This window comes from Globicephala melas, chromosome 20 (assembly GCF_963455315.2).
Source record: "Globicephala melas chromosome 20, mGloMel1.2, whole genome shotgun sequence".
Taxonomy (NCBI): Eukaryota; Metazoa; Chordata; class Mammalia; order Artiodactyla; family Delphinidae; genus Globicephala; species Globicephala melas.
The window spans coordinates 38,175,561-38,202,063 of record NC_083333.1 but is presented as its reverse complement, the minus strand read 5'-3'; the positions used below and the strand labels follow the sequence as shown (position 1 = coordinate 38,202,063).

General features: G+C 51.1%; 2 protein-coding genes and 1 long non-coding RNA gene across 3 annotated transcripts; 2 read left to right on the top strand and 1 right to left on the bottom strand.

The window, feature by feature from the left end:
- The first annotated feature begins 1,263 nt into the window (after positions 1–1,263).
- On the top strand, positions 1,264–3,555 carry HEXIM1 (HEXIM P-TEFb complex subunit 1). The gene has a single exon (XM_030848918.3). The coding sequence runs from the start codon at positions 1,912–1,914 to the stop codon at positions 2,953–2,955; it is 1,044 nt and encodes a 347-aa protein (XP_030704778.1). The 5' UTR covers positions 1,264–1,911; the 3' UTR covers positions 2,956–3,555.
- A 6,032-nt stretch (positions 3,556–9,587) lies between these two features.
- HEXIM2 (HEXIM P-TEFb complex subunit 2) lies at positions 9,588–14,941 on the top strand. Its single transcript, XM_030848989.3, is given in 4 exon segments — positions 9,588–9,772; positions 11,229–11,463; positions 11,465–11,500; positions 13,949–14,941. Coding segments are annotated over 4 exon segments (1,245 nt in total). The 3' UTR covers positions 14,738–14,941.
- Positions 14,942–16,437: 1,496 nt separating this feature from the next.
- LOC138842479 (uncharacterized) lies at positions 16,438–18,611 on the bottom strand. Its single transcript, XR_011377086.1, has 3 exons — positions 18,555–18,611; positions 17,931–17,947; positions 16,438–16,612 (listed from the first exon to the last, which is right to left on the bottom strand). It is a non-coding gene; the product is annotated as an uncharacterized lncRNA (long non-coding RNA).
- Between the last annotated feature and the right edge of the window lie 7,892 nt (positions 18,612–26,503).

The following is a 26,503-nucleotide window of genomic DNA, read 5'->3' as shown; positions in this document are numbered from 1 at the left end:
CAAGGAAGAGCCTCTGTGGCTGATTCCCCCTTCTCTCTCGACTAGCCAGGCTCGATTATTTCAACTCAGCATTAACTTCGAACCCCTCCCCCAACAAAGAGGCTCAGCAGCAGCCCTGGACTCTCCTGTCCGGGCTCAGGAAAATGTCCTGGTCGGTTCCCAACTGAAGAGACCAAGACGGCCCCAGAAGACCATTTTCTTCGATAGAAGCTGAGGCCCGGGGAGGGGGAGGAGGGGGCGAGGCCTTACAGGCCGGGTCTCGGGGGAGCCCAGGGCGCACACCCGGTGCTTCCCGGCCCAGGCGAGAGCCTCGGTCACGGCCCACCATTTTGCACTGGCCCCTGGGGCGGCGGTGGCCCAGAAGGACTACGCTGGGGCTGGGACTCGGCCACTTTCGGCCAAGGGTCCCGAGACCAGTCCGAAGGCGGACATCAACCGGGACTCGAACCTGCTTTCTCATTTTCCGAGGCCTAGTCCGAGGTTGCTGCCCTAACGCAGTCACACTGTCCCTTTAAGGCGGCACTTTTTATTCTTCATTTGTTTACTTCTTCATGCGCTTTTTTAAACAAAAATGTGTTCACAATATCCTTCCGCAAACGTCAATCCCAGTCACTAACCACACACCTTAAAGACATTCGTATAATTTTAAGAATCGAGAATTATTAGCCATGGGCCAATATCTCTCTTTACAGAATTAAATCCTCGTTTACACTTTAGGGACTACTTTTTAGGAGTAAACCATTCTTGCTTTAGCTAACAAGTGTTTATGACCTTCAGAACCTTTCCGCTGAGGACAGAATACAATAGTAGCCTTTAGGACGCACCTTTTCATAAAAATATTCTGTGCGGGTCCTCATAGGCCATCGAATCTTCTCGTATTCCTGAAGCAGAATGGTATGGTCCAGAACCCGCCCCATCTTCTCTGCGATCGGCCTTCCTTCCTCGGCGAGACATGTGCCTCTTGACCAATGGGCGCTCACGTTTCTCTAGCGAGGGATAAACGATGGAAGGAGGTGGCCTGGAAGACGCCCCCGACGCGCCCTGGGATTGGCTACGTCGCACGGCGCGAGAGGACGGCGGGCCTGAAAGATGGGAACTACGACTCCCAGCTTCCTGCGATGGGGACCCCGTTACGCATGCGCATGGGCGGGGCGGACCGTCTTCTATATAAAAGGGGCGCAGAGGGCTGGGAGGCAGCAGTTGGAAGTTGGCAGGTGGAGAGGCAGGTTGGGAGGGGAAGTTGGGGGAGGAGGCGGAAGAGGAGCTGTCGGAGGGGGGAGGAGGGAGGGAGGAAAAAGAGGAGGAGGCGGAGGAGAACTGAGCTGAGCAGAGCATCGAGCCAAAGGGGAGATGAGTTTGTCTGTCCTCGGCTGAGGCTCCGGCCGGGCCTAGGGAAGTGGGAGCACGGGTTGGAGCGACACCCGTGGAAGTGGGAGGAGGAGGAGGCTCTGGGACTTTAACCCCTTGTGGGCTCTGCGGCAGGGGATTTAACCCTTTGTGGATCCGGCCCCTCGGAGTCAGCGTCATCGGGTAGTTTTAACCCCTTCGGGGCTGGGTTTAGCCCGTTGGATTTAACCTAATCTCCTTGCCCACCAACTCCTTGATCGCGGGGGCGCTCTGCGGGGAGGCTTGAGGCCCACCCCCCCCTGCACAACACCTACTGTTCCTGCTGCTGCACCCCCTTGGACCCGCTAGCCGGCCGCGCTGTGGGCCCTTAACCCTTTACTGACTTGAGCGCCCCCAAATTGCAACTGGAGTTTGCTGACAGAAGGACTGGCTGAAGGCATCACTGCAGGAATTACAGACCGAAGAGGACTGTGCTGGACATTTTTGAAAGAAAAGAAAACCCTTTTTTCCTTAAGGACTTACAGCCAAAATTCTTCAAACTCCGAGAAGAGGATTCTATTAGCAATGGCCGAGCCACTCTTGTCAGAGTATCAGCACCAGCCTCAAACTAGCAACTGTACAGGTGCTGCTGCTGTCCATGAAGAGCCGAACTCTGATCGCCCCCCAGGCGCGGAGGAGCGGGTGCCCGAGGAGGACAGTAGGTGGCAATCGAGAGCGTCCCCCCAGTCGGGTGGCTCTCCGGGGCTGGGCGGGGAAGGGAGCCTGGAGCTCCAGCCGCCTCCCGTGCAGACCCAGGTCTGCCCAGAATCCAGCTGTCCGGAAGCGGGTGAGAAGGGCCAGAATGGGGACGACTTGTCCGCTGGCGGTTCCCCCCAGCCGGCGGCGGGAGGGGAACAGAGGCCGAAGGCCAACAAGTTGGGAGCTTCTACCGCAGGGGGCGAGGAGGCGTGGGGACAGCAGCAGAGACAGCTGGGCAAGAAAAAACATAGGAGACGCCCCTCGAAGAAGAAGCGTCATTGGAAACCGTACTACACGCTGACCTGGGAGGAGAAGAAAAAGTTCGATGAGAAACAGAGCCTGCGAGCTTCGAGGATTCGAGCCGAGATGTTCGCCAAGGGCCAGCCAGTGGCTCCCTATAACACCACGCAGTTCCTCATGGATGATCACGACCAGGAGGAGCCGGATCTTAAAACCGGCCTCTATCCCAAACGGGCCGCTGCCAAATCTGACGACACCAGCGATGAGGACTTTATGGAAGAAGCGGGCGAGGAGGATGGGGGCAGCGACGGGATGGGAGGAGACGGCAGCGAGTTTCTGCAGCGGGACTTTTCGGAGACCTACGAGCGGTACCACGCGGAGAGCCTGCAGAACATGAGCAAGCAGGAGCTCATCAAAGAGTACCTGGAGCTGGAGAAGTGCCTCTCGCGTATGGAGGACGAGAATAACCGGCTGCGGCTGGAAAGCAAGCGGCTGGGCGGCGACGACGCGCGGGTCCGGGAGCTGGAGCTGGAGCTAGACCGGCTGCGCGCCGAGAACCTCCAGCTGCTGACGGAGAACGAACTGCACCGGCAGCAGGAGCGAGCACCGCTGGCCAAGTTTGGAGACTAGACTGAAACTTTTGGGGGGGGAGGGGGGCAAAGGGGACTTTTTACAGTGACGGAATGTAACATTATATACATGTGTATATAAGACAGTGGACCTTTTTATGACACATAATCAGAAAAGAAATCCCCCCTGGCTTTGGTTGGTTTGGTAAATTTAGCTATGATGTAGCTTGTGTGCTTTCTCCTGTTCTTTAATTATGTGAAACTGAAGGGTTGCTTTTCTTGTTTTCCTTTTTAGGAGTTTTTTTCTTTTTTAATGTGTAATTTGACCAAGTTATAAAGCATTTTTCTGTTAAAAATCCCCTCCTTAAATGGAGCTATAAGGTGGCCAAATCTGAGAACCATTCAATTCATTCTAGTTATAATAAATTTAATATTTGTACATGTAATGTAGCTTCAGTGTGATTTCTAGAGCTAATTCAGAATAGTACTGACTTATGTGATTGCGTTTTTGGGGGGGTAAAGGAATCATCTAATTTGTCCATTTTCAAAAAACAATCTTTAATGGGAGAATTTTCAATTTGCCCAGTTTTCCCTTGAATGGGTTTTAGTGTGCTACAATATACAGTTCCGGCAAAATATAAAGATTTAATTATCTTCAGTACTTAAGTGTGCTTGTTTTCTAGTGCCTTGGTTTTCTTTCTTGATGCTGGAGAAATAAACCAGTGTTGGGTGTTTGGGGAGTAGAAAGTAACTACAATCAGCAGCTTAAAATTTTAATTCTGCTTCTCAATAGCCGTTCAAAAGTCTATTAACAAAAACGTGAGCCTAATTTGGCAGCTTGTCAGGTTCGACAACTGACAGCCTCATTTCATTCCTACAAGTGTGGTTTTAGTCATTCCCCTCTCCTCCCAATAAGGCTGGAAGTTGTTCTTGGATGCCTGGAAAAGGCTCTTCGTAAACCTCTTGCTTTCTTAGTGCAAGCAATGGTTGGATAGACTTGTGAGGCAGCTCTTTATGTTAAAATATTCAGAGGTAGAGAATATTATATTTATAGAGGAAATGGCCATTTGGGGCATTCCAAGGACTTAACCCTAATTGTCCAATACTTAGGTGCTCCCTATACCAAAAAAAAAAAAAAAAAGGAATAGAAGCTGTCCACCTTTCCATGAGAGTCAAACTAAAATTAGAAATGCCCCCTCACTGCAAACCAAATGTAAAGCTTCTGGTTAAGGAGCTAAATTAAGTCCTTAGGGGCCAAGTGGGAACCATGCACCTTCCCTATACAGCCGCTATTCTCCTCAATCTCCTAAACTACTGATAGCTGCTTAGTCCTTGAGTAGTTCTGCTCTTGAAAATGCAGGGAGGCCCTGAGAATTAATTTCTGCCCCCAAATCAAAATAGTAAGAAATTGTAAGATTGTTCCCTCCTGTCACCATGATTAACCCAGCCCATCTTTACCTGCCCTGTGTCAGTGTTTCCCTAGAGCAACTGCACTGTTCAAATCACTAGCACAGGGGTTCCTTCACATGGGGCCTTAGAAACCATAGGGGGCCTTGGGCTCCATGAACCCCATGCAATTTTATGTAGACTTGTATTATGTGTACATTTTTCTGGGGCGAGGGTTCGAGAGAACATGAAGTTATCAAACTCCCTGAAGGTTAAGAACCCTTGGGAAAAAACCTCCCATTGGGAAGCTTGCTTTTGCAGCTAAATGAAGTAGTGGAGGTGGTGGGTATGTCAAGAGTGAAATGCACCTTATGATGCATGAGAAGCAACACAAATCCATGAATCAAGGGAAATTATGGCAGTTAAGCCTGACTCAGGGCCTTCAAAGCTGGACTGAGCTGGCCCTATTCTGGCAGATGGTCCACTGGAGACGATGTATGATCAGCTTTTCCTTTGGCCTAAAAATTACATTAAAAGTCTATTTTGAAATAGTTTTTGTGTTTTTAATTTTCCTTCTGCCATGACGTCATGCAGCAGTCCCAGAAGCAGCAACACTGCCCTCTGCCTTTACAGTGCACAGCAGAAGCCTCATTTTGACTGAACTATATAGGATGCAGCAGTGATGACCTCTGATTTCAGAAACTCTTCTTACTTAACAAGATGAATTTAAATATAACCATCTTGTTTCCCCGACTATTAGTCTTAGAAAGACTCTTAGTGCATTTATCATCAGGAAAAAAGTGTAAGTTTTAGGAGACATTCAATCCAGTCTTAAAAATATATATAAATATTTAGCTTTAAGTAACTGTCATAAATTACTTTGATTTACCTTGAGATATGCAACTTTGTCTGAAGTTTGCTTTCAAAGGCACCGACATTTTACTGCATTTATTGCATTTATGCTCTTAGAATGATGAGATTTGTGCAAAATTTCAGTTTTCTATCACCACTTTCTACATTGAAACACCTAACATATTGCTCTAAGGGCAGAGAGAAAAGACTCTGAACTACCTATACTAACAGGATCATGACAACTGATCCTCAAGTCCACTCTAGCCTTTCACTAAAGGCTTTTCTGCTAAACATTGTAAATGAGCTGCTCCAAAGATCATGCTTACACATTAGCAATTTCAGTTCTCTTTCTTATACTGGGGCCTGGATATCCAGCCAGGGCAAAGCACTTCCCAAATTTTGGAGACAGCTGGCTGGACTGCTTAATCCTCCTCTGAGTAAGGAAAACTTTTCTTGGGCCAGCCTATAACCTAAAGTGACCCTCAAGAGACAGAGCCCTTTAGATTTCAGTTTGCAGGGGAACAAGCCAAGGAGCTCCAGATTGGTTTAGTTCTGAAAAATGGACTAGGTATCTAAAGAGAGGAAACATTATAAAATTAGACCAGACTAGGAGTCAAAAACCAGGTTCCTAGTTATACCTTTGACAAATACTAGCGGTACAACCCTGGACGCATCTCTTATTAAACTCTCTAAGCCTAATTCTTCATCAGCAAAATGGGGCCGTGCCTACTTCACATAACTGCTGTTAAGGATTAAAGGAGACAGCATGAAAATAGGCTATCCAAAAGTAAGGTACCATTGGTATCATTATTGGTTCTTTTTAAGACCAGAGCAGTTGCCCATTTGATCAGTATTTTAATTTTCACTTTGTTCAGAGTAAAATAAAAATCCTTTGCTTGGGGAAATATAAATAAATATACTTTAACCCAGTGACTTCAAAAGTGAGAGAAATCAAAGAGGGAATCTACAGAAATAAACAAAATCCACAACTAAATAGTCTACCTTCAGAAAACCAATGTTTAGTCAAATATTAGGTAATGTACTACAGGTGTCCCCCTGTCCACTTACACCACCAGAAAGGAAACAAGTATTCACAACAGTGTGACAGAAAAGCTGGCTAGAGTTAAATAGCACTGTACTTGTACCTAAGTACACCTGAGTTTGTGAGTTCTTTTAAATGATTTTTCACATTTCTCAAGCAAGATTATTGGAATAAAATTCCACTATCCTTTCTCGTGTAAAGTGTAAATGGTTGTTGCTAGAAATAAAAACTAATTTTTAAAAGAAAATGTCAAATTCAAGCCCTGAAGAGTGGGATCTGCTTACCAAAGGGTAATAGTCATACTCTGTAAGTAAGACAAAATATATGGTCTAGGTGGCAAAGATTCACGATTTGGCCAATTTCTGCCACTTGTCCTTGAATGCTGGAAAGCATACAACCTCATTTCATTTCTTGTTGAAAAAACAAAGGCTGGTTTCAGACAGATCAATAACACAGCTCTCACAAATCCTCCTGAATGAAGTTTTTCTTGGGCTTTACTTAGAGGCAGTCCAATTATGACAAATGATGTAACATGGGTAACAGCAGGAATAATCCTAGTAGTTTACTAACAAACTTCTGCACACCAACAAAATTCTTTCAAATGGTTGAGCTGGTACCAGGAACTGTTGGTAAGCCTCCTGAAACAGCTAGTGTGATTCTTTCCCTCAATACAGCACCAAGAGCAGTTACATCTGACTTAGAATTTTCCAAAAAGAGCAAAAATTCAGAAGCGTATTGTAAACCCTCATCTGAAGGCATATTCTATTTGATACATCCACTGACTGTGTGTGAAATGTTAAAAAGCCCTGGATCTACGGTGATCAAAAAGGATATTCCTGAAGGAAAATGTAGGAATTGTAGAGTGTTCCATGCACAAGAATTTGAGAAAATGACAGCATCACTGCTCTCGTAAACTACCGAGTAGAATTTGTCCTAAACTCCAGAGCGTCAGAGAAGATTTGAAGTTCTGAAGTTGGCTTTAAGCACGCAATTCTGCATACCTGGATAACTCCAGGACAACTTTCAGTCAAAGGCAGAAGACCAACAAGAGGATGGAGGGGAATGTCTAGGAGGTTAGTTCTACCCTCCTCTCTGGGTCTTACTAAAAGTGCATTTAAAAGAGCAAACATTTGAATTTAAAAAGAGAAAAGACAAAGAGGATGGTGAGGGCTAAACAAAGTAAAAAACTAACTGGAAATCAAATAGTTCAGAAGCAAGTATCTTCATCCTGAAGAGGAGGACTGCTGCAAAGAACTACTCCTACCTCTGTCAATGAATGCTGCTCACGCATAGCCACTACTCCCAGGAGGTGGCCATCAGGCAGACGTAAAACATCCAGGACTTGCGGTAACAACTGCTTGGTACCCTGAGACTGACCCTCGTTCAACCTATTTGGATGGCCCATGGCAACCAAGGCCACACTTTGGTAAGGTAGGCCTCCCAAATGCCCTAAATAACCTTTGAAGCAGAAGTCCTAAAGTTTCCAAGTAACGAAGTTAGAGCAAGTAAATGTTTACATGGCCACTGAAGAGTAGTTACTCAAGGTATTTATGAGGGAGGCTGCATTGATACCATTTTCAAATTAGGAAACTGAGGCATATAGGGTTTGTCATAAACCACAGAGCAACTCATCTGAAAGAGGAGAGCTGAGGAGGAAGTTGAAGGTCTAGTCGAAAGTTAGACAACAATAGACTCAGCAACAAAACGGCCAGTTTGGCCTCATCTTCAGGATTTGGCCTCTAGCCAAGCCAACCAAATCTGTGGTAGCACACACAGAAATAGAACCTGGGAGTTCCTAACTTCCAGTGCTGTGTTTTGCTCAGTAGATAACCAAGGGACCATTAAATGAACTGATTTTACTCCCAACTTCTCTTATCAAGGAAAGGAAAAGCTTATGGGTCAACCTTAAATATGATAAACTTTCATCTTTAAAAACAAGTACCAAATTTCTGCACCTGGTACAGTATTCTCCACTTAGTAGCTTCCAAAGGTTTAACTATAGATTACTTCACAATGGAGGATAAATCACAGTCTGAGATCCTCCGCCATTAAATTCTTGACAGAGGAACCACAAAGATAGTCTTTAAAGCCCCTTTCAGCTGTAACTATTTAACTCCTACCAAGTTAGTGTCAGCTTTTCCTAACTGGCATATTCTCTTGATCTGAACAACAGTGTGAAGTGAACATGACATAAGCCAAGTCAACCCACAGCATGAATCAAGTGTCCTGAAGCTTTATTTAGGATAAGTGGTTCAAATTTTAGATTAACCTGAGTCAAAGGTGATCGTATTTTTGCAATCCAGTTCTAAGACTTTCTCTGAGAACATATGGGGGGCAAAGGGAGAAAACAGTTAAAGCTATGGAACTGTCACTCTTACAACTTAAAAAAAAAAAATCACTTTATTAATAGGAGGAACAGGGCTTCAGTTCTGAAGAAACTTTGCTATTAAGGCCAAATGCTTCGGAACGATTTGACCATCTGTAATCAGCAATGAGACGCATCACAAGGTACCCTCTAAGATAAAGCTCACCGCCCAGTCACTCTCCTAATTCCGAGTCTACCTAGGCATAATTTCAACTGACCTTTTAGCAACAACATTAAGCTACCCCTGACCTATGAATCTCTCTGAATTTAGATTTCAAGCAGTAAGAAACAAAATGGTTTCATCTGCAATTCAAGAAAAGAATTTCACATCAAACTTCAATCCTTAAGAAGCTGCTACAGCTATACGGTTGAGTGTTTATTTTCTCAAAGTAGGTTTCCCCTGCTCCCCCAAACGCCACATATATGAAGTAGCTCAAAATTGCAATTTCTATTTTGGTGGCCATCTGGGATCCACAGAAGTGACTTTCAATTACTTGTTATTTCAAAATAGAGATTCCCTAGTAACAATGCACCAGTGGCAAAATACTCCCCCATTTTGTTTCGTCTGTGGGAGAAAAGTTCTTTAAACTGGAAAGAATTTGTAGCCTTATAAAGACTACGTTGGACTTAGTTCGTTTTTTCCTTTAGGAGGGCGGCCATCTCCAAAAGTTTTGGTAAAAGTTATGGCTCAGATTTCAAAATGCAAACAGATGTTCCTGAAGCATCCGAAATGGGCCACTCCATGTTTATTCCCAGAACCGTGGCGACTCCAAGTTGTTTTGTGTCCCAACTCTGCAAAGGGCAAAAGCGCAAACCCCTTTGGTGTAAACTTTCAAGAGACGTGGAACAGCACACTTTTGGAGTTTCCCAAAGCGGCTGGCGACGTGCGAGGTCAGGTCGTTCAGATAATCGGGGCTGGACAGGAGAGATCTCGAGGGCAAGAGCGCTCAGAGATTTCCACGTGCCCCGATCTAGCTGGTCCCTGGGGAGAATTAGTGGTTGCTACAGTAGGAAGAAGGCTGTTCCTGATCACAGCCCTGGCCGCGGGATGGCCTTGGTGTACGGGGGGAGATGGTGGGTGCACCTGGCTCTCTGCCCTCGGAGTCTCCAGCTGACTGCCACGCCAGAGGAACGCGCAGTCGGAGCTGCGACCTCCACCCGCCCCCGCGGCGCCCATCGAAGTGGGGGTTCCCGCTACGCCGGGCCTCGCCGCTATACCCAGGCCCCATGGGGGTGGGGAAAGAACTTAGCGGAGCTCGGCATCGGGATCTGCGTCCCCGTGGAAAGAGCAAAGGAGAGTCATTTCACCCGGTCTCTACTCAGCTGGGGTCTCGGGAAATACGCGGTAATTACCCAAGAACCCCGCCCTCTGTGAGAGGCGAGGCTGCGGGGCTGCCGGGATGGTTTGAGGACCGGGCCCGGCCAGAGAAACTCCAACCTTCACCCCCCCGCGGTCCCCGGTCCCACCCCCCGCCGTCTCCCGGCGCCGCCACTTCAGGCAGCCCACTCGGCCCGGCCTCTCCCCGCGCCCGGACCACCCCCCATGGGGTGCTCTCACTGCGCAGCGAGTCCCTCCGCTGCCTCCTCCCAGCCCAAAATGGCGGCGGCGGCCACCGATCCTTCTCGTCGCCTTCCTCTAGGGCCGAGGATCCCTCCGCGTCCAAGCCCCTCCCCTCTCAGCCGGATCTGTTTTCTGCCCAGTAAAGATTAACGCCATCAATGAACTCTTTAATTGAGCTCGGAGAGGCGGTTGGATTGTGCTTCCGCACAGCTAATCGTTGACGAAAAAGGGAATATTGGCAGGCGAGTGGACCAATCAAAGGGGCATCGGTGAGCGCGGGACGCCATTCGCGCAAGGGTAGATGGGTTTTAGAGTTTTCTGTGTGTCTGTTGAAATTACAGGATCTTGATCCGCCTTCCCTAGCTAGAAGAACTACAATCCCCAGCAGGCACCGCGCTGCCAGGACGGGGTGGGGGGCCTTCCCCCAACCTCAGTGCCTGAGCGGCTTGACCAGAGCTGCAGCAACTGCAGCAAGAGGTAGGGCTGAGCCGTTGGGAATTGCAGACAGGCGGTCGCACAGAAAGACACACAGATGTAGTCCTGTGCATAGCCCCTGACAGCAAATAGGTCAGTTCCGCCTTTGCAAAATCTCCTTCCCGGATCATTTCCCCTCTTCCAAGGAATCCTTCCTTATCCCTGTTGGGTTTCCCTCCCAGCTGCCTGTAGTGCGAAGACTTCTTACCCTTTCCTCCGTTTCCCATCCTGAGAAGAAGGAGGGAGGCAGGCCAGGCCCTGTAGGTGAAAAGGCCTCAGCCCCAGGCTGGGCCCAGTCGTGTGTTTTGAGGTGATGACTTCTGGAGCCCAGCCTGGGGAGGAGGTGGGGGCCTGCAGTCAAGGTTGGGGCCGCTGGAGGCAGTGGGGAAAGGACTCCTCCTCGGGCTTGTCGGAGCCACCGACCCACTCCACTCCCAGCCTGTCCAGGTCATTGCTGTGTCTTCGCCTCCCCAGGCAGTCTTTTCCCCTCTTTGGTTGCTGGGGGAACAAAGCTTAGGCCTAGCTTCCTAACTGCCAGCCTGCCTCAGTGAGTTTCAGGAGAAGAGTATAGGATGTAAGCCCTGGCCTGGGGCCTGAGGAACAGGACTGGGGAGATGGCCCCTTAATCTCCATTTGACCCCTTGCTGGCGTTAGGTGTGAAAACCAGGCTGGAGGCGGCCCTTCATTTGAAAATGAGGGTGTGCAGGTCTGGTGCTACAAAATGGCTGCCGCTGACTTGGTAAAAATTTGCTGGGTAGCCAGAGTCTTCCTGAAAATTCTCCCTCGGGACTTAGATTTCTATTATTTAAAGCAGGTGTCACTAGTTAAAAGGCATCTGCTGAAAGATTTGGAACAGAAGAAGGTGGCTACTCCAAACCAGACCAACTGTTAACACAGAGTCACCAGCAGCCCTGGAGGAGGCCAAGGTAAGCCCCATTCTCCCAACCACCTGAGTGCCCTGCGCATGGGCCCTGCCAACTGGGATCCCGGCTTCTTGTCTCAGATGTGTTAGTGGATTTGGAAAACCAGTATTTTTAAATGAGTCCCCACTACGTGCTGAGCAATATGGCAGATTTAATTCTGCGCTATCTCATGAAATCCTAGTAGCCATTCAGGGTAGAAATTACTATTTCCATTTCAAAGAAGCTGATGTTCTGAGAGCTGACATGCCTTTTCTAGAATCATGCAGCCAGCAAGCAGAAGACCCAGGGTTTAAACTTAGCGTCTTAAACACTGCCTTGCATTTTGTCTAGGCTGTGAACCAAGTCTGAAGCAGGGAGAAGAGTTTGAGCCATCGGTTCATAATTTAGGATGGAGGTTAGGGGGTAGGAAATCACCCAGGAGAGAGGGGAGAGACAGATTGTATCAGAGAACATCTAATGCATGCCCTCAGAGAACGTCACCTTCTGATCTGGCAACAGGAGCCCAAACCCTCCCACCCTATGCTCTCTCTCACCGGCCCCCACCTTGCCCATTCTTCTCCCCTAGTCCACAGCTCCCTGTAGGTAAGAAGGGAACTCTAGTCCTCTGATCCACCCTACCTAGCTACTTCCAGTAAATTTTCCAGATTTATTTAATTTGGAGTTCATGGCATGTCAGGGCCTGAAGGTTCAGAGAGGGCAGATGACTCACCCGGGATCACACAGCTTATCTGCAATAGTGGTGATGGTGGAAAGGGGACAAGCCTTCAGGAGGGAGACAGCATGTGGGGCTGAGGGGCAGGGCTGGCTTGGGTGGGGGGCTGGGAACGGGTGAATGACTGTGCGCACCGAAGCAAGCCCCCTTGCCTCGGACTTCCAGTGGCCTTGCCTCTTCCTGGGTGGGGCAGAAGGTCTTCTCAGTTTGCCCAAGACACTGGTGGTGACAAGGCCTGTCACTCTTGATTGTATTGTTACTTTATGACATTCTCCCCGCAGGTAAAGTAACAATACAACACAACAAACAACACACACGTACACACACTCCAACGTACCCCATCCCAAATTATGAAGAGAACTTTGGGGTCTCCAAAACGCACGTTAACACACCTCCAGCTCTTAAACAGGGCTGCGTGCACCCCCCAGTACACCCCCTACACGCGTGTAGACTCTTAAACAGGGCTGCATGCACCCCCCAGTACACTCCCTACACTCGTGTAGACCCATGCTCAGATGTCTCTGAACCGTGTTGAACATTATAAAACACTGTGCCAGTGGTGGTGGTTATTATTAGAATTCACCAAACCACAAACTTCCAGCAATTCATTCTCCTCCCCCAGACTCAGTACTTCCACCCTCACCACGGCAGAGATAAACAGATGCCCTGAACACACGCACGCTTGACAGAATCCTTTCCGCCTCTTAGATAAGGTGTAGAATTCTCTGGGCTACAGACTGGAGATTGGTCCTTCCTCTCCCTAGTGCTTTCCTGCCCCTCATGTAGAAGAGTGATACCAACTTGCCTGGAATAAATACACTCCATTCACCCTAGAATGACAGAAGCGAGAGTGTCATGTTCCAATATCTTTTGGATCCCCGCCCCCCACTTCTGGGCTTATGTCATTTAACATATATTTATTGAACACTCACCTTGGGCCATGCTTAGCGACACAGTGGTGAGCTGAACAGACACGACACATTCTTCTAGGAGAAAGACAAGTGGTAAATGGTAATGTGCTAAATGCTAAGTGGGACATTAACTGTCACATGACAGGGAGTCACCGGGAAGGGGAATGGGGGCTACTTAGATAGGGTGGTCAGGGAGGGCCTCTCTGAAGAGCTGACATTGGAACTTAACCCTAAAGGATGAAAAAGAATCAGTTATGCAAGTAGCTGGAAGCAGGATTGGCAACATGATTTGTGGGGTCAGTGCAAAGGGCTCTTGATTCAAAAATTACTAAGAAGTTCAAGACAATGACAGCAGAGCATTAAGCAAGGCGTGGGGCTTTTCTGAATGGGGGGCTCTGGGGGACTGTACAGGCCACTTGCAAGGAAACCAGCTCTGTCTGAAAGATAAGCTTTCTAGAAAGAGGGAAGAGCAAGCGCCGTTTGGGCTTCTGATCAACCAATAATATATCAGGAGCCGCTTCCCATCCCATTTCAAAGAGTATTTATTGAATGTCTGCTCTGTGCCAGGTGCTGTTTCAGGCATTGAAATTACAGAGTGAAATACACAGGCAAGATTCTGGCTCTCACCATGAGTTTGCTTGGGGAGGGTTGGGGGACAGACAGCAGACAGGTAAGCCCAGAGACAGACAAATGGTTGTAGAAGGTGCGAGGCTAGAGAGGGACCAAGTGAGCTGGGTGTAGGCAGGTCGGCTTCAGGCTGGATGAACAGAAGATTGTACCATGGGACGGGCCATCTGTGATCTGTCCTCCATTTTCCTCTCTCTTTAGACCTCTCGTGTTCCTGGGAGCCCCAAAACATCCCCCGAGCCTCATGACCCTGGAGGTTCCCTGCCCCTGACACCCCGGATGGAGAGCCACTCAGAGGAGGAAGATCCTCCCGGCAGTGGCCTAGGCTGGAACGGTAGGGGTCCCCGGGCCCAGAGCCCAGGGCGCTGCTCAGTGGAGGCCGTACTGGCACGGAAGAAGCACCGCCGGCGGCCTTCAAAGCGCAAGCGGCACTGGCGGCCCTACCTGGAGCTGAGCTGGGCCGAGAAGCAACAGCGGGATGAGAGGCAGAGCCAGCGGGCCTCCCGGGTCCGAGAGGAGATGTTCGCCAAAGGCCAGCCCGTGGCGCCCTACAATACCACCCAGTTCCTGATGAACGACAGAGACCCCGAGGAGCCCAACCTGGATGTGCCCCAAGGGGCCTCCCACCCAGGCTCCAGTGGGGAGAGTGAGGCCGGGGACAGCGACTCGAGGGGCCGAGCCCATGGGGAGTTCCAGCAGAGGGATTTCTCCGAGGCCTATGAGCGCTACCACACTGAGAGCCTGCAGGGCCGTAGCAAGCAGGAGCTGGTGCGCGACTACCTGGATCTGGAGCGGCGGCTGTCGCAGGCCGAGGAGGAGACGAGGAGGCTGCAGCAGCTGCGGGGCTGCACCAGCCAGCAGCCCTGTCGCCAGGTGGAGGAGCTGGCCGCCGAGGTAGAGAGGCTCCGGACGGAGAACCAGCGGCTTCGGCAGGAGAATGAGATGTGGAACCGAGAAGGTGGCCGCCGTGGTGGGGAGCGGGGCACCTAGGGGTGCCCCCCCATCCAGGCTGACCCAAGGAGAAGGTCCCGTTTTGTACACACTCAGGCCAGCCGAGTCTCAAGGAGGCAGGTCTCAGCACCTCTGCGCCCCCTGAGAACAGCTAATTTAGGTTCCGGCTTCCATCTTGTCATTTCCACAGTTTGTTCTTTGATGTCATCTTATTTTTCACAAAGGAATTAAATGATTTTGGTGAGATCACTTGGGAGTGGCTAGCATTGATTTCACTAGGGCTGCTCTGAGAATCAAAGCACTTCCATCGCAGAGAGGCCTGGGGCTGCCCCCAGCCTGGGAGGACAGCAGACCCCTGCATCGGGGGCTTCTCAGCGTCTCCAGAGTGCCTGAAATCTGCTCCACGTATCTGGGGGCCATCAGACTGCTCTGAAGGTTTTAGAGAGGGGAAGGCAGAGGCGGGAGGGGTCTCAGTCAGGAGTCACCAGGTTCAGCCAGAGCCTGACTTAAGATGCAAGATCGCTGTGAGGACCTGGGAACTCCCCCGGGAGGGGAGAGGGCTAGGCCCAAGTACAGGGGTTTCTTCAGGGTTTGTTCCCAGGCTCCCTGTATTTTCCCTGTCCTCCCCACAGTGTAGACGGCTGGGCTGGACAAGGTCTGGGTGCCTTGTGTCTCTCTGTGCTTGACAGCCTCCCATCACCCAGCTGGGGGTTGGGCAGGAGGTTAGGTTTGCCCCCTGACCTCCTAGAAGAGCGCTTACAAGTAAGCGCTCAAGGGGACTTTTCTCCTGATGGAAAATAAGCCCAAGGCTGGATGGGCAGGGGATCGATCCTTAGCAGAGCCGGAGGCTTGGCTTTCGGGGTGCCATCCTGCTGCTTTTAGCCTAATCACCTGTGTGGTTAATTCCCTCTGAGGTGAGCCCCTCACCTGTCTGTCTGATAGAGAGCTGAGTCAGCCCGGATATGCCACCAACCCACCAGCAGTCTTGGGCTCTGAAGCGAGCTCACACGCCCCTCACACGCAGACCCACCTCTCCCCAGACACCTTGTCTCTTGTTCTTGTGCTGCGGAGTGTCAGGCTGCGGTGGTGGAGGGGAAGTTAGTCAACTCACCAGTGAGCCTGTATTGGCTCTGCCACCGTGCACAGGGAGGGGCAGAGGCCTGGCGGGCCCGGCCTAACCTCGGTTCCAGGAGAGCTCATCTTGACAGGCCACACTGGGCGAGAGAAGGGCTCAGGCCTGGGAGCCGCTGGGATGGAAATGTTGAAAAATCCTGTGTGTTGCCAGGACAACTTTCATTTCTGCCCTGTCACACCCAGACCTCTCCAGCGTCTTCTACAGCGAAGTAAGGCCAGAACGGATCCTAGGAAGGGATGGGTTTTAAGAGAGCAAAATCTCCCATCTTTGGGGTCTCCCCCCACCCAACCCTGGCTGGGAGTCCTAGCCCCCTCCCCTTTGATCCCACACACCTCTGTCAGGAAGGGCTAGAGGAAAGATTGTCCCCACTTTGCAGATGGAAAACCCAAGGCTCAGAGAGGAAGCGGCTTTTGGATTCCAGGAAAGCTGGCCCTAGGCCGGCCTTCCCCTGTGGGGTGCTAGCCAGGGACCTGAAGGCCCCTGGGCAGGGTGCAGGCAGCCTCCCAGCTGCTGCATTCCTCAGCGTGGAGCTGGAGGGAGAGGGGAGGGCCAGGGCCAGGACAAGGTTGTTTACCCGGAGGCGCGCGCGCGCGTGCGTGTGTAAAAGTAACTAGGAGGGGAGAGGAGATTCCAGAGGGCTGCCGGAGTGTGGGGGAGGGCTGTGGGTGCAGCGTCGAGGGAGAGGGTGCTGGAGGTGTATCCCTGAGCAGGCAGGAGCTGCACACGGGGGAGGGGAGAGGTGAGGAGCTTGGCCTTTCTTGGTCAAGGAGCTGAGGAGCCTGGAAAGAGAAAAGCTGCTGCAACCCCAACAGACAGACAGACACACACACACACACACACACAATGGCTGAAGGGCTCTGGGTCAGGGTCACACTGAGGTGGGTTCATTTTCCCAAGGCTGGTGGGGCCCAGGATGGGGCAAGAAAACAGAGGAGCAAAACAAAAACAAAACCAGAGGAGAAGGGTGTGGGATGGGAGAGTGTCAGGAGGGGCCGAGAGGGATCAGTGAAGAGTCAGTGTCACCTCCTTCCCCCCACCTGGGTCCCTGACCTCAGTACCCAGAACCCAGGGTAGAGCTGGCGTGACTCGGGGATCGGCACTGGGGAGGGCCAGCTCAGCCCCGGTGGCCAGATGTGGGTTCTTTTTGCTTTTCCCTCTCGAGCTGCCTGGTCCTGGGACCCCACCTCAGTGAGGAAGCTCCAGTTTACAGCCTTCACCACCCTATCTGCTGGGGAAACCGGGCTTAGACACACTCCCTTTTTCTCCCCAGGCCTTTCCAGAGCAGATGCTCAGTGCCTCATTCCCTCATGGCCATTTGCTTTCCAGGACCATCTCGGTCAGCTGGGCCGGGGGAGGGAGGCCCAGAGAGGCAGGTAGTTCCCAGGAGGGATTTCGTACCCTGGTCTGGGATCCTCCTTTCTTCCCCACCCCAGGTGGACACCCCTGTGTCCAGTGGACAGTCCCTGCCTGCAGTGGGGTCAGAGAATGAGAGGTGATGGGGTGCACAGAGCAGCTGAGGCGGCGGGAGGAGCTGCCAGGACGTGGGGAAGGGGGTCTGAGGTGAAGTAGTTCGGTATGAGTGAAGAGGGTGGCCAGTTCCCATTGCGCCCCGTTGGGCGCGGGCAAGGATGGCACTGGCCCTTTAAGTGGGGATGCCAGTCAAGGCCCTCCCCCAGCCAACCCAATTCGAGGGCACACTGAGCATGTGCAGGAGCTGTGGGAGCCGGAGGGGAGGGAAGTGGCTGGAGAGATTCCGGAGGGAGCACCTCTCCCCCCCCTTACTTCCTGTAGCTGCCCCCTCTCTCCTTCCTGGGTCTGACAAAGGAGCCCACGGTGCTCAGCCAATCCCTTCCCCCCCATCCCAGACCCCCGGTGGGTGCTGTCCTCTGGGGGCTCTGGGGCCTGCAAGGGGGTGACAGGTGGCCCCTCAGCCCTGGGAGGTCTCCGCAGCCCCCCTGCTGCCCGGAGGTGGCACCCACACGCAGCTCAGTGCCGTCCTCACTTCCCCGCTGTGGGAGGGTGGTGGGTGCTCTTCCTGCTGCTTAATGTGTTCGATTTCATTCCATTGGTGCCAGGATTTCTAAAGGAACTGCCTACCTTGATGATGCTCTGCTCTGAAAATTAAAAGCATTTAAGAAGATGAGGTCCCTGCCCCCACCCCCGGGAGCATCCAGTCTAAAGTCTGAGAGGAAGCAAACGGCTCGCAGGCTAAAAGCGCCTGCCCCGCTCCCCCTCCTGGTTCTCCCTCCTTCCTCTAAAGGGCAGGGGCTCCCAAGTTCACGGGATCAAACTCTGCTTCCTCAACCAGCTGCATCCTCCAGGCCACCCTCCCCTGCAGCCTAGGAAACCGCCCCCCTCAAGCCTTTCCCCCACCTCCAACTCCCCTGTTTCTGCAACGACGTCCTCCTTCCTCCCTCACATCAGGCTCTCCTTCCCTTCCCCCTTTGGCACTTGCCCACTCTTCTTCCTGTAATCTCTTATCTACAGGTACCCTTTTTTCTTTTTTTTTCTTTCTTTATTTTTTTGCCGTGCCCCAGCGGCTTGCGGGATCTTAGTTCCCCCGACCAGGGATCGAACCCGCGCCCCTGGCCGTGAAAGCGCAGAGTCCTGACCACTGGACGGCCAGGGAATTCCCCAGGTACCCTTATTTTCAATTGAGGTGAAATTCACGTAACATAAAATCAACCATTTTAAAGTGAACAATTCAGTGGCGTTTAGTACCTTCACAATGGGTACAGCTGCCACCTCCGTCTAGTTCCAAACATTATCAACCCAAAAGGAAGCGCCGTCCCCATTTCTGCCCAGGCAGCCATCAACCTGCGTCTGTCTGTATGGTTTTACTTATTCTGGGTATTCCGGTGGTAGAGACAAGAGGGAAAGACTCGTCTTCTGGGGCCTGTATACCGAAAAGCACAGATTCCCTGAGGGCCTTCTGTGAAGGGAGCGCTGGACCAGGAGTCCCGAGCCCTGTGATCCATCCCAGTTCTGCTTCTAACTCAGGAGCCTCCCCTCCCCTGTTCAACGGGGCTGGGGGGGCTTCAGGCCAGGATCCTGGGCCCTCCAAGGGCTTACCCCTGGCTGGGAGCTTCTGTCTGGGATTGTGATGCCGGGCCTGAAAAATCTTCCTCTTTGGGCTTCCCTGGTGGCGCAGTTGTTGAGAGTCCGCCTGCCGATGCAGGGAACGCGGGTTCGTGCCCTGGCCTGGGAAGATCCCACCTGCTGCGGAGCGGCTGGGCCTGTGGGCCGTGGCCGCTGAGCTTGCGCGTCCAGAGCCTGTGCTCTGCGGCGGGAGAGGCCACAACGGTGAGGCGCAAAAAAACCCTTCCTCTTTAATACTCTTGGCTCCTTGCTGCCGGGTCCAGGCACTGAAGGTGGCCCCAGGAGACTGTGTGATTAGTACCGTGGGGTTTGGGGTCAGAGGCATGAGATGAGGAAACTTCGGCTCAGAGAGGTTGAGAAACTTGCCCAAGGTCCCACAACTCCTGCTTCACTGGGGTAGCAGCTGGTGCTATCTGATTGTATTCGAGCTTTGACCACTGTGTTCTCCTGTCTTCAAAGAGATGAAGGAAGTTAAGGGCTTAGCAAAGCGCCAGCCGTGTGGGAAGTGCTCTCAACTGGAAGCAGCCACACATTTTACTACTTTGCGGAGCCCTGCATAGCCCTGAAGTGAATAGCTCCATTCCAAGGTGGTTCTTGGGAGCTCCCCTCACCCCCCCTTACCTTATCTTTGTCCTCCACTGGCCTCCTTAGGAGGACAGCTTCTGTGGGGACTGAGGGGCTGCCTGCACCCTGAGCCTTTAAGGCAGGTGGGAGTGAGAAAGCGTGGCTCCCCTCTCCCCTAGAGAAGGAGATGATATTGCTGCTTTCAGCAGAGCTCAGTTCACCCATTTCTCCATGGCTGAACGTCCACCCCTGCCCCGCAAACAAAAAGGACTTTGTGGACCCACGGGAGGGAGGGGACTGCATAGGCCTGGCCTGGCAGCGGACAGACTGAACAGCTGGCTCCCCAGTTGGCCACTGTGTCCAGGCTGCCTGTGGGCATGGACATTCCAGAGACCACCTGCCCCAGAGATCCTCCCGGGACCCCATCCAAGATGGAAACGCCCAGATCAGCCCCCTGGGCACCTGCTGTCTCCTGCCTCAGGACAACCAGGATGGGCCCCCTCCCCTGCCCCATCCCTACCCCACTCCAGTGGCTCTGAGAGGAAGTTCCCAAGGAGACTAAGTTGTGAGGAGACGTGATGAGCGTGTCCAGAGCCTACCGCGGCCACAGCCCAAGGTTACACGGAGAAGGAAGGGAAAGGGGTCTTTGGGGGTCTATAGTCTGTCCTGGCTCCTGATCCTTCCGGCACCCTCCTTGGGGTTCTCCTTAGGCCCACACACACCCAGTCAGCCATTCAGACTCCTTTACCATAGTGTGAGGACTTGGACACAGGGAAGCTGCCGGATTTCTCACAGCCGTGCCCGGAACCAAGCCCTGTGGCTGCCCAACTGGCCAGCATCCTCTCTTACTGTTGTGCCCTCAAGCCCCACTGTCCTCTCTGGCTAGACTTCCCTTCCTTGGCTTCTCCGTCCCAGCCTCAGCCATTTCCCTCTTGGGCCTTTGATAAACAGGATCTTTTCCTCTGGGCCCCTCGTCCAACTGTCCTCACTTGTAATCCACATCAGCTGTGTTTGTAGCCACAGGCAACACCCCTCCCTGGATTCACCCCACTTCCAGGATCCTTCTCAGCTCCCCTTCCTCAGCTGCCTCTCCCCCCTCCTCCCCTGGGCTTCAGATGCTAGACGCCTTTTTTTAACCTTCCGCATGAATTCCCCAAATCTTAACACTATTGAAAAAGTCTTTTCATCACGATTTGAAATTCCATGCTTGTCAAAAACTACCTTCACAAATGCATTTGTGAGTTTTCTATTCCACTAATTTTAAATCTATCTCATTTATTGATAAACTAATCACATTAAAAAATTCTTATCGCTACTTAATACGCTTTAATATCTGATAGCTCTATTGTCTCTCCTTACCCTTCTTTTACTAAAGATTCCTGGATATTCTTAGATTTAAAATTTTTCTAGAGTACATTTAAAAGCAGTATGTCCAGATACCCTCCCCAAAGCATATCTTTATGTATCTATATATAAAGATATAGATAGATATGCAGATACAGACACAGATATAGGTATCGTGGAAGGAAGCATGTGAGAGAGTTCTAGATGTTACCTAGTTCAATATCCTGTCTTTAGGCTGAATTAAATATCTTTCTAAATCCGTGACTCTTTCTTACATTCTTTTTTTTTTTTAATATATTCATTTATTTATTTATTTTTGGCTGCTTTGGGTCTTTGTTGCTGCACGTGGGGGCTACTCTTCATTGTGGTGCACAGGCTTCTCATTGCGGTGGCTTCTCTTGTTGCAGAGCCTGGGCTCTAGGTGCATGGGCTTCAGTAGTTGTGGCTCACGGGCTCAGTAGTCGTGGGTCGTGGGCTCTAGAGTGCAGGCTCAGTAGCTGTGGCACATGGGCTTAGTTGCTCCACGGCACATGGGATCTTCCCGGATCAGGGCTGGAATCTGTGTCCCCTGCATTGGCAGGTGGATTCTTAACAACTGTGCCACCAGGGAAGTCCCTCTCTTATGTTCTTTAACCTTTTTTTTTTTTTTTTGGCCGCACCACGTGGTTTGCAGGATCTTAGATCCCAGGATCCCATCAAACTTCTCCCCCTGCAGTGGAAGCTCTGTGCCTTAACCACTGGACCCCCCAGGGAACTCCCAGTCATTGGAATTTTAAAGGCTTGGTGCTGGGGTGGGGTGTGGGCGTAAAGTGCAGGTTCAGCCAGGGCTGAGAACTAGAGTTCTAAGAGTTCCGAATGTTCTCTCTGCCCAGCTTGCCTTGGCCAGGTGTGTAGGTGCCTGGCATCTGTCCACATCCCTAGGAGACTCCAAGAAGGCATGACCTCCAGTGGGCAGACGCCAGCAGTGAGTCAGGGTGTCAGGGTGTTTGGGGAGCCTTGAAGGGCAGACCAGGGGATGGGCAGAGCTCAGGTTAAAGAGCAAGGAGGAATTTCCACCAATTAGTGGAGGGTCCAAACTGTCCCTGGAGACTCGCAGCCTCCATCACTGGATGTGCCAGAGCTCATGAGGAAAGGCAGGAAGTGAGACCAGAAAACACGCTGAGGGCCCCTTCAGCAATCAGATTCTGAAATTCTGCCTGGCAGAGAATCATTGCCTCATGGCCACAGCGGCACAACCACTTGTGGTTTGTGTGCGATGACGATTCTGCCCCATCTGGGCGGGGGTGGGGTGGGAGCTCTGGACTGGGGATTACCCGGCCTCCTGCTACTGGCATCCGTCTGTGAGCAAGTGTTGTGTATGAGTCCGCCTGAAGTTTCAGGATCATATGCTATCCTTGCTTCCCTTTTTAGTGCCTTCTTGATTATCTCCTGTCCCATTTTTCCTTGCTTACCCAGAGCAGAGGTAGGGAGGGAGGAGGCCACTAGGAGGCTGGGCAAGGAGGGTTCTCTAGGGCCAGCTGGGCTTCTCCAGTGCAGAGGTGAAGAGCACAGACTCTGGCATGGGACTACTCAGGTTCAATTCTGCCTTATTCTGTCCACTGCTGCTCCCCACCCACTGCAGAGTAGGAGAGGCACCTTCCCCGTCACCTCTCTGGACACATACGTCCTCCTCTGCTGGTGAAGAGACGCCGTCTCTCACCAGAAGCACCATTTTTTCATCCAACAGATATTTACTGGCTGCGTTAGTCTTCTAGGGCTGCCATAACAAAGTCATGAACTGAGTGGCTTGAGACTGTAACGTCTCACAGTTCTGGAGGTTAGCAGTCTGAAGCCAAGGTGTAGGCAGGCCGTGCTCCCTCTGAGACCTGTAGGGTTGCAGTCCCCAACGTTTCTGGCACTAGGGAGGGACTGGTTTCGTGGAAGACAGTTTTTGCATGGTCAGGGGGCATGGGTCAGGTGGTGATGCGAGCAATGAGGAGCGGCAGATGAAACTTCGCTCACTTGCCCACCCCTCACTTCCTGCTGTGCAGCCTGTTTCCTAATAGGCCTCAGACCGGTATGGGGCGGGGGGGGGTGTAGTTGGGGACCCCGGCAGGGGAAGAAGTTTCCTTGCCTCTTCTTAGGTTCTGGAGGTTTGCTGGCAATCTTTGGCATTCCTTGGCGTGTAGATGCATCTCTCTGATTCTTTGTCTCCCCTCTCTGTGTGTCTGTCTCTGTGTCCAAATTTCCCCCTTTTTTTTTTTTTTGCGGTACGTGGGCCTCTCACCGTTGCGGCCTCTCCCGTTGCGGAGCACAGGCTCCAGACGCGCAGGCTCAGCGGCCATGGCTCATGGGCCCCGCTGCTCCGCGGCATGTGGGATCCTCCCGGACCGGGGCACAAACCCGTGTCCCCTGCATCGGCAGGCGGACTCTCAACCACTGCGCCACCAGGGAAGCCCCAAATTTCCCCCTTTTATAAGGACACTAGTCTTGTTGGATTAGAGCTCACCCTGATAACCTCATTTTAACTTGATTTACCTATGTAAAGGCCTTATTTCCAAATAAGGTTACATTTTGAGGTATTGGGGTTTGGACTTCAGCATATATTTTTTGTAGGCGGGGGACGCAAGTCAGTTCATAATAGTAGGTGTCTGTGCTGTGCCAGGCACTGTGCCAGGCACTGGGGGGTAGCACAGTGATGGACACAGCTCCTGCCCTCATGGAGCTTACCTTCTCTTGTTGTCTTTTTTCCCCTACAGCTTCTTATTTATTACTAACTCTTGTTGGTGAATCACACTTGAGTGTTCAAAGCGCTTTCATTCACGTGAGTTTCTTTGGGCGATATGACGAGGTCCCCACTTCACAGATGGGGAGACTGAGTTTTGGAGTGACTTGTTCAGGGTCACGTGACTAAGCAGTAGTAATGCCAGTAATGACAATATTCAGCAATTGCTAGATTCCAACCAGTGCAAGTGTCACACACTACATCACACACTTGATCCCCTCAAGTATTTTTCAAGATGAGGAAATTGAAGTCAGTTACCCAATGTCATGGGCTGATAAGAGGTTGCACTGGGACTTAAACCCAGATGGTCCAGTTCCAGCGTCCATGCTCTTAGCCACCACCACATGGCTCACTACAGCGAGATGCAGCCTTGTGCCTTTTTCTCTGCCCTCTGCTCCGCACCAGCAGTCAAACCTGATTTCTCAATGCGCCCTCCATGCCTAGCAGAGAGCAAGTCACCTCTGCTCTTTCTTATTGAACTTCTCTAAAGCTCTTTCTCCCTTCCTGCTGTCTTCTTGTCCATCTCACTCTGGACACAGTTGCTTTTTTAAATGTTTAATTTATTACATAATATTTTAGACATAAAACAAACACCTCACCACCCAGTTAAGGAAATAGCAGTATTGCTATTATTGTTGAAGCGCCAGCAGCAATCCCTCCTCAACTGCATTCCATACCCTAAAGGGAACCAGGATCCTAGATTGACGACAGTCATTTCCACACATCTTTAGAAACACAACGTTGCTTTTGACTGACAGTAAGGGATTTTTGAGTTTGATTCTTGACAAGGAAACATAGCAGGAGGTGGGGATCAAGGTGGAGGTGTAGCTTGAACTGACTCTTTTTTTAAAAAATAAATTTATTTATTTATTTATTTTTGGCTGTGTTGGGTCTTCGTTGCTGCACGCGGGCTTTCTCTAGTTGTGGCAAGTGGGGGCTACTCTTCATCGCGGTGCGTAGGCTTCTCATTGCGGTGGCTTCTCTTGTTGCGGAGCTCGGGCTCTAGGCACGCGGGCTTCAGTAGCTGTGGCTCGCGGGCTCCAGAGCGCAGGCTCCGTAGTTGTGGTGCACGGGCTTAGTTGCTCCGTGGTATGTGGGATCTTTCTGGACCAGGGCTCGAAACTGTGTCCCCTTCACTGGCAAGCGGATTCTTTTATTTATTTATTTTTAACATCTTTATTGGAGTATAACTGCTTTACAGTGGTGTGTTAGTTTCTGCTGTATAATAAAGTGAATCAGCTATACATAAACATATATCCCCGTATCTCCTCCCTCTTGGGTCTCCCTCCCACCCTCCCTATCACACCCTTCTAGGTTGTCACAAAGCACTGAGCTGATCTCCCTAGGCTATGCGGCTGCTTCCCACCGGCTATCTATTTTACATCTGGTAGTATTTATAAGTCCATGCCACTCTCTCACTTCGTCCCAGCTTACCCTTCCCTCTCCCCGTGTCCTCAAGTCCACTCTCTACCTCTGCGTCTTTGTTCCTGTTCTGCGTCTTTATTCATGTTAGGTGGATTCTTAACCACTGTGCCACCAGGGAAGTCCCTGAACTGACTCTCTTTTGAAAATACATTCCGGGGCTTCCCTCGTGGTGCAGTGGTTGAGAATCCGCCTGCCAATGCAGACGACACGGGTTGGAGCTCGGTCTGGGAAGATCCCACATGTCGCGGAGCAACTAAGCCCGGGAGCCACAACTACTGAGCTCGCGTGCTGCAACTACTGAAGCCCATGCGCCTAAAGCCCATGCTCCGTAGCAAGAGAAGCCACTGCAATGAGAAGCCTGCGCACCACAATGAAGAGTAGCCCCCATTCGTCACAACTAGAGAAAGCCGGAGCGCAGCAACGAAGACCCAACACAGTCAAAAATAAATAAATAAATAAAATAAATAAATGTATTTTAAAAAAAGAGAATACATTCCGATGAAATATTTTAGACACAGAAAGGTATATAGGATGATAGACTGAACCTCCTCCTTAGGAAATAAAACATTAAAAAGAATCCCTAGGGTTTTCCTCCCTGATCGCATCCTCCCAGATGAACCACCCACCTGAATTTAGGGCTTATTTTGAGCTGAATCCTGGGGGAGGAGCAGGGGCTTGCAGTCAGGTGGGGGTGGGAAAGGGCATCACTATCAGAGAGAACGGCAGGGCAAAGGCTCGGAGGAAGGAGTTTGGCAAGCGGGTGTTGGGCACGATGGCAAGCTGGGTATGGGTGGGGGAGGAGGGCGTTTGGGAGGTAGCAGGCAGCCCCGCCCTCCTCAGGGACCTCACTTCCGTAATTCCCTCTGTCATTGCCCTAATTACATGGACTCACAGTGAGCTGTTAGCTTCACTCTGAGATCCTAAGGGTAGTGACCCTCTTAGTCATCTTTGTCACCCCTGCATCTAACATGGTGGGTGGCACAAATGGGGATTTTATTAAATTTATTAATTTATTTATTTGGTGGCGCCGCACATCTCGCGAGATCTCATTTCCCCAACCAGGGATTGAACCCAGGCCACAGAAGTGAAAGCCCAAAATTCTAACCACTAGGCAACCAGGAAATTCCTTATTAATTTGTTTTCTCTCTCTTTCTCTCTTTTTTTTTTTTAGCCCACCGCCTGGCACGTGGGATCTTAATTCCCAAACCAGGGATGGAACCCGTGCTCCCTGCAGTGGAAGCACGGAGTTTGAACCACTGGACCGCCGGGGAAGTCCCCCTATTAAATTTAAATTGGTAACTGAGTGAATGAGTAACTGTTTAACTGATCGCAGCCTGCCTTGGTCGGGGGTGCTGGTGGCACGAAGGCAGTCTGAATGGAAAGTCTGAATGAGAGTTTTGGAAGAGATTCGTCATCTTTTTCCCCATCAAGTACAGCGTGGCACTGCCTTCATCTATGTTACCAAGCAGAGACC

Bases quoted from the DNA above. Each gene is read 5' to 3' on its own strand.
- HEXIM1 (XM_030848918.3), top strand. From the start codon at position 1,912: ATGGCCGAGCCACTCTTGTCAGAGTATCAGCACCAGCCTCAAACTAGC.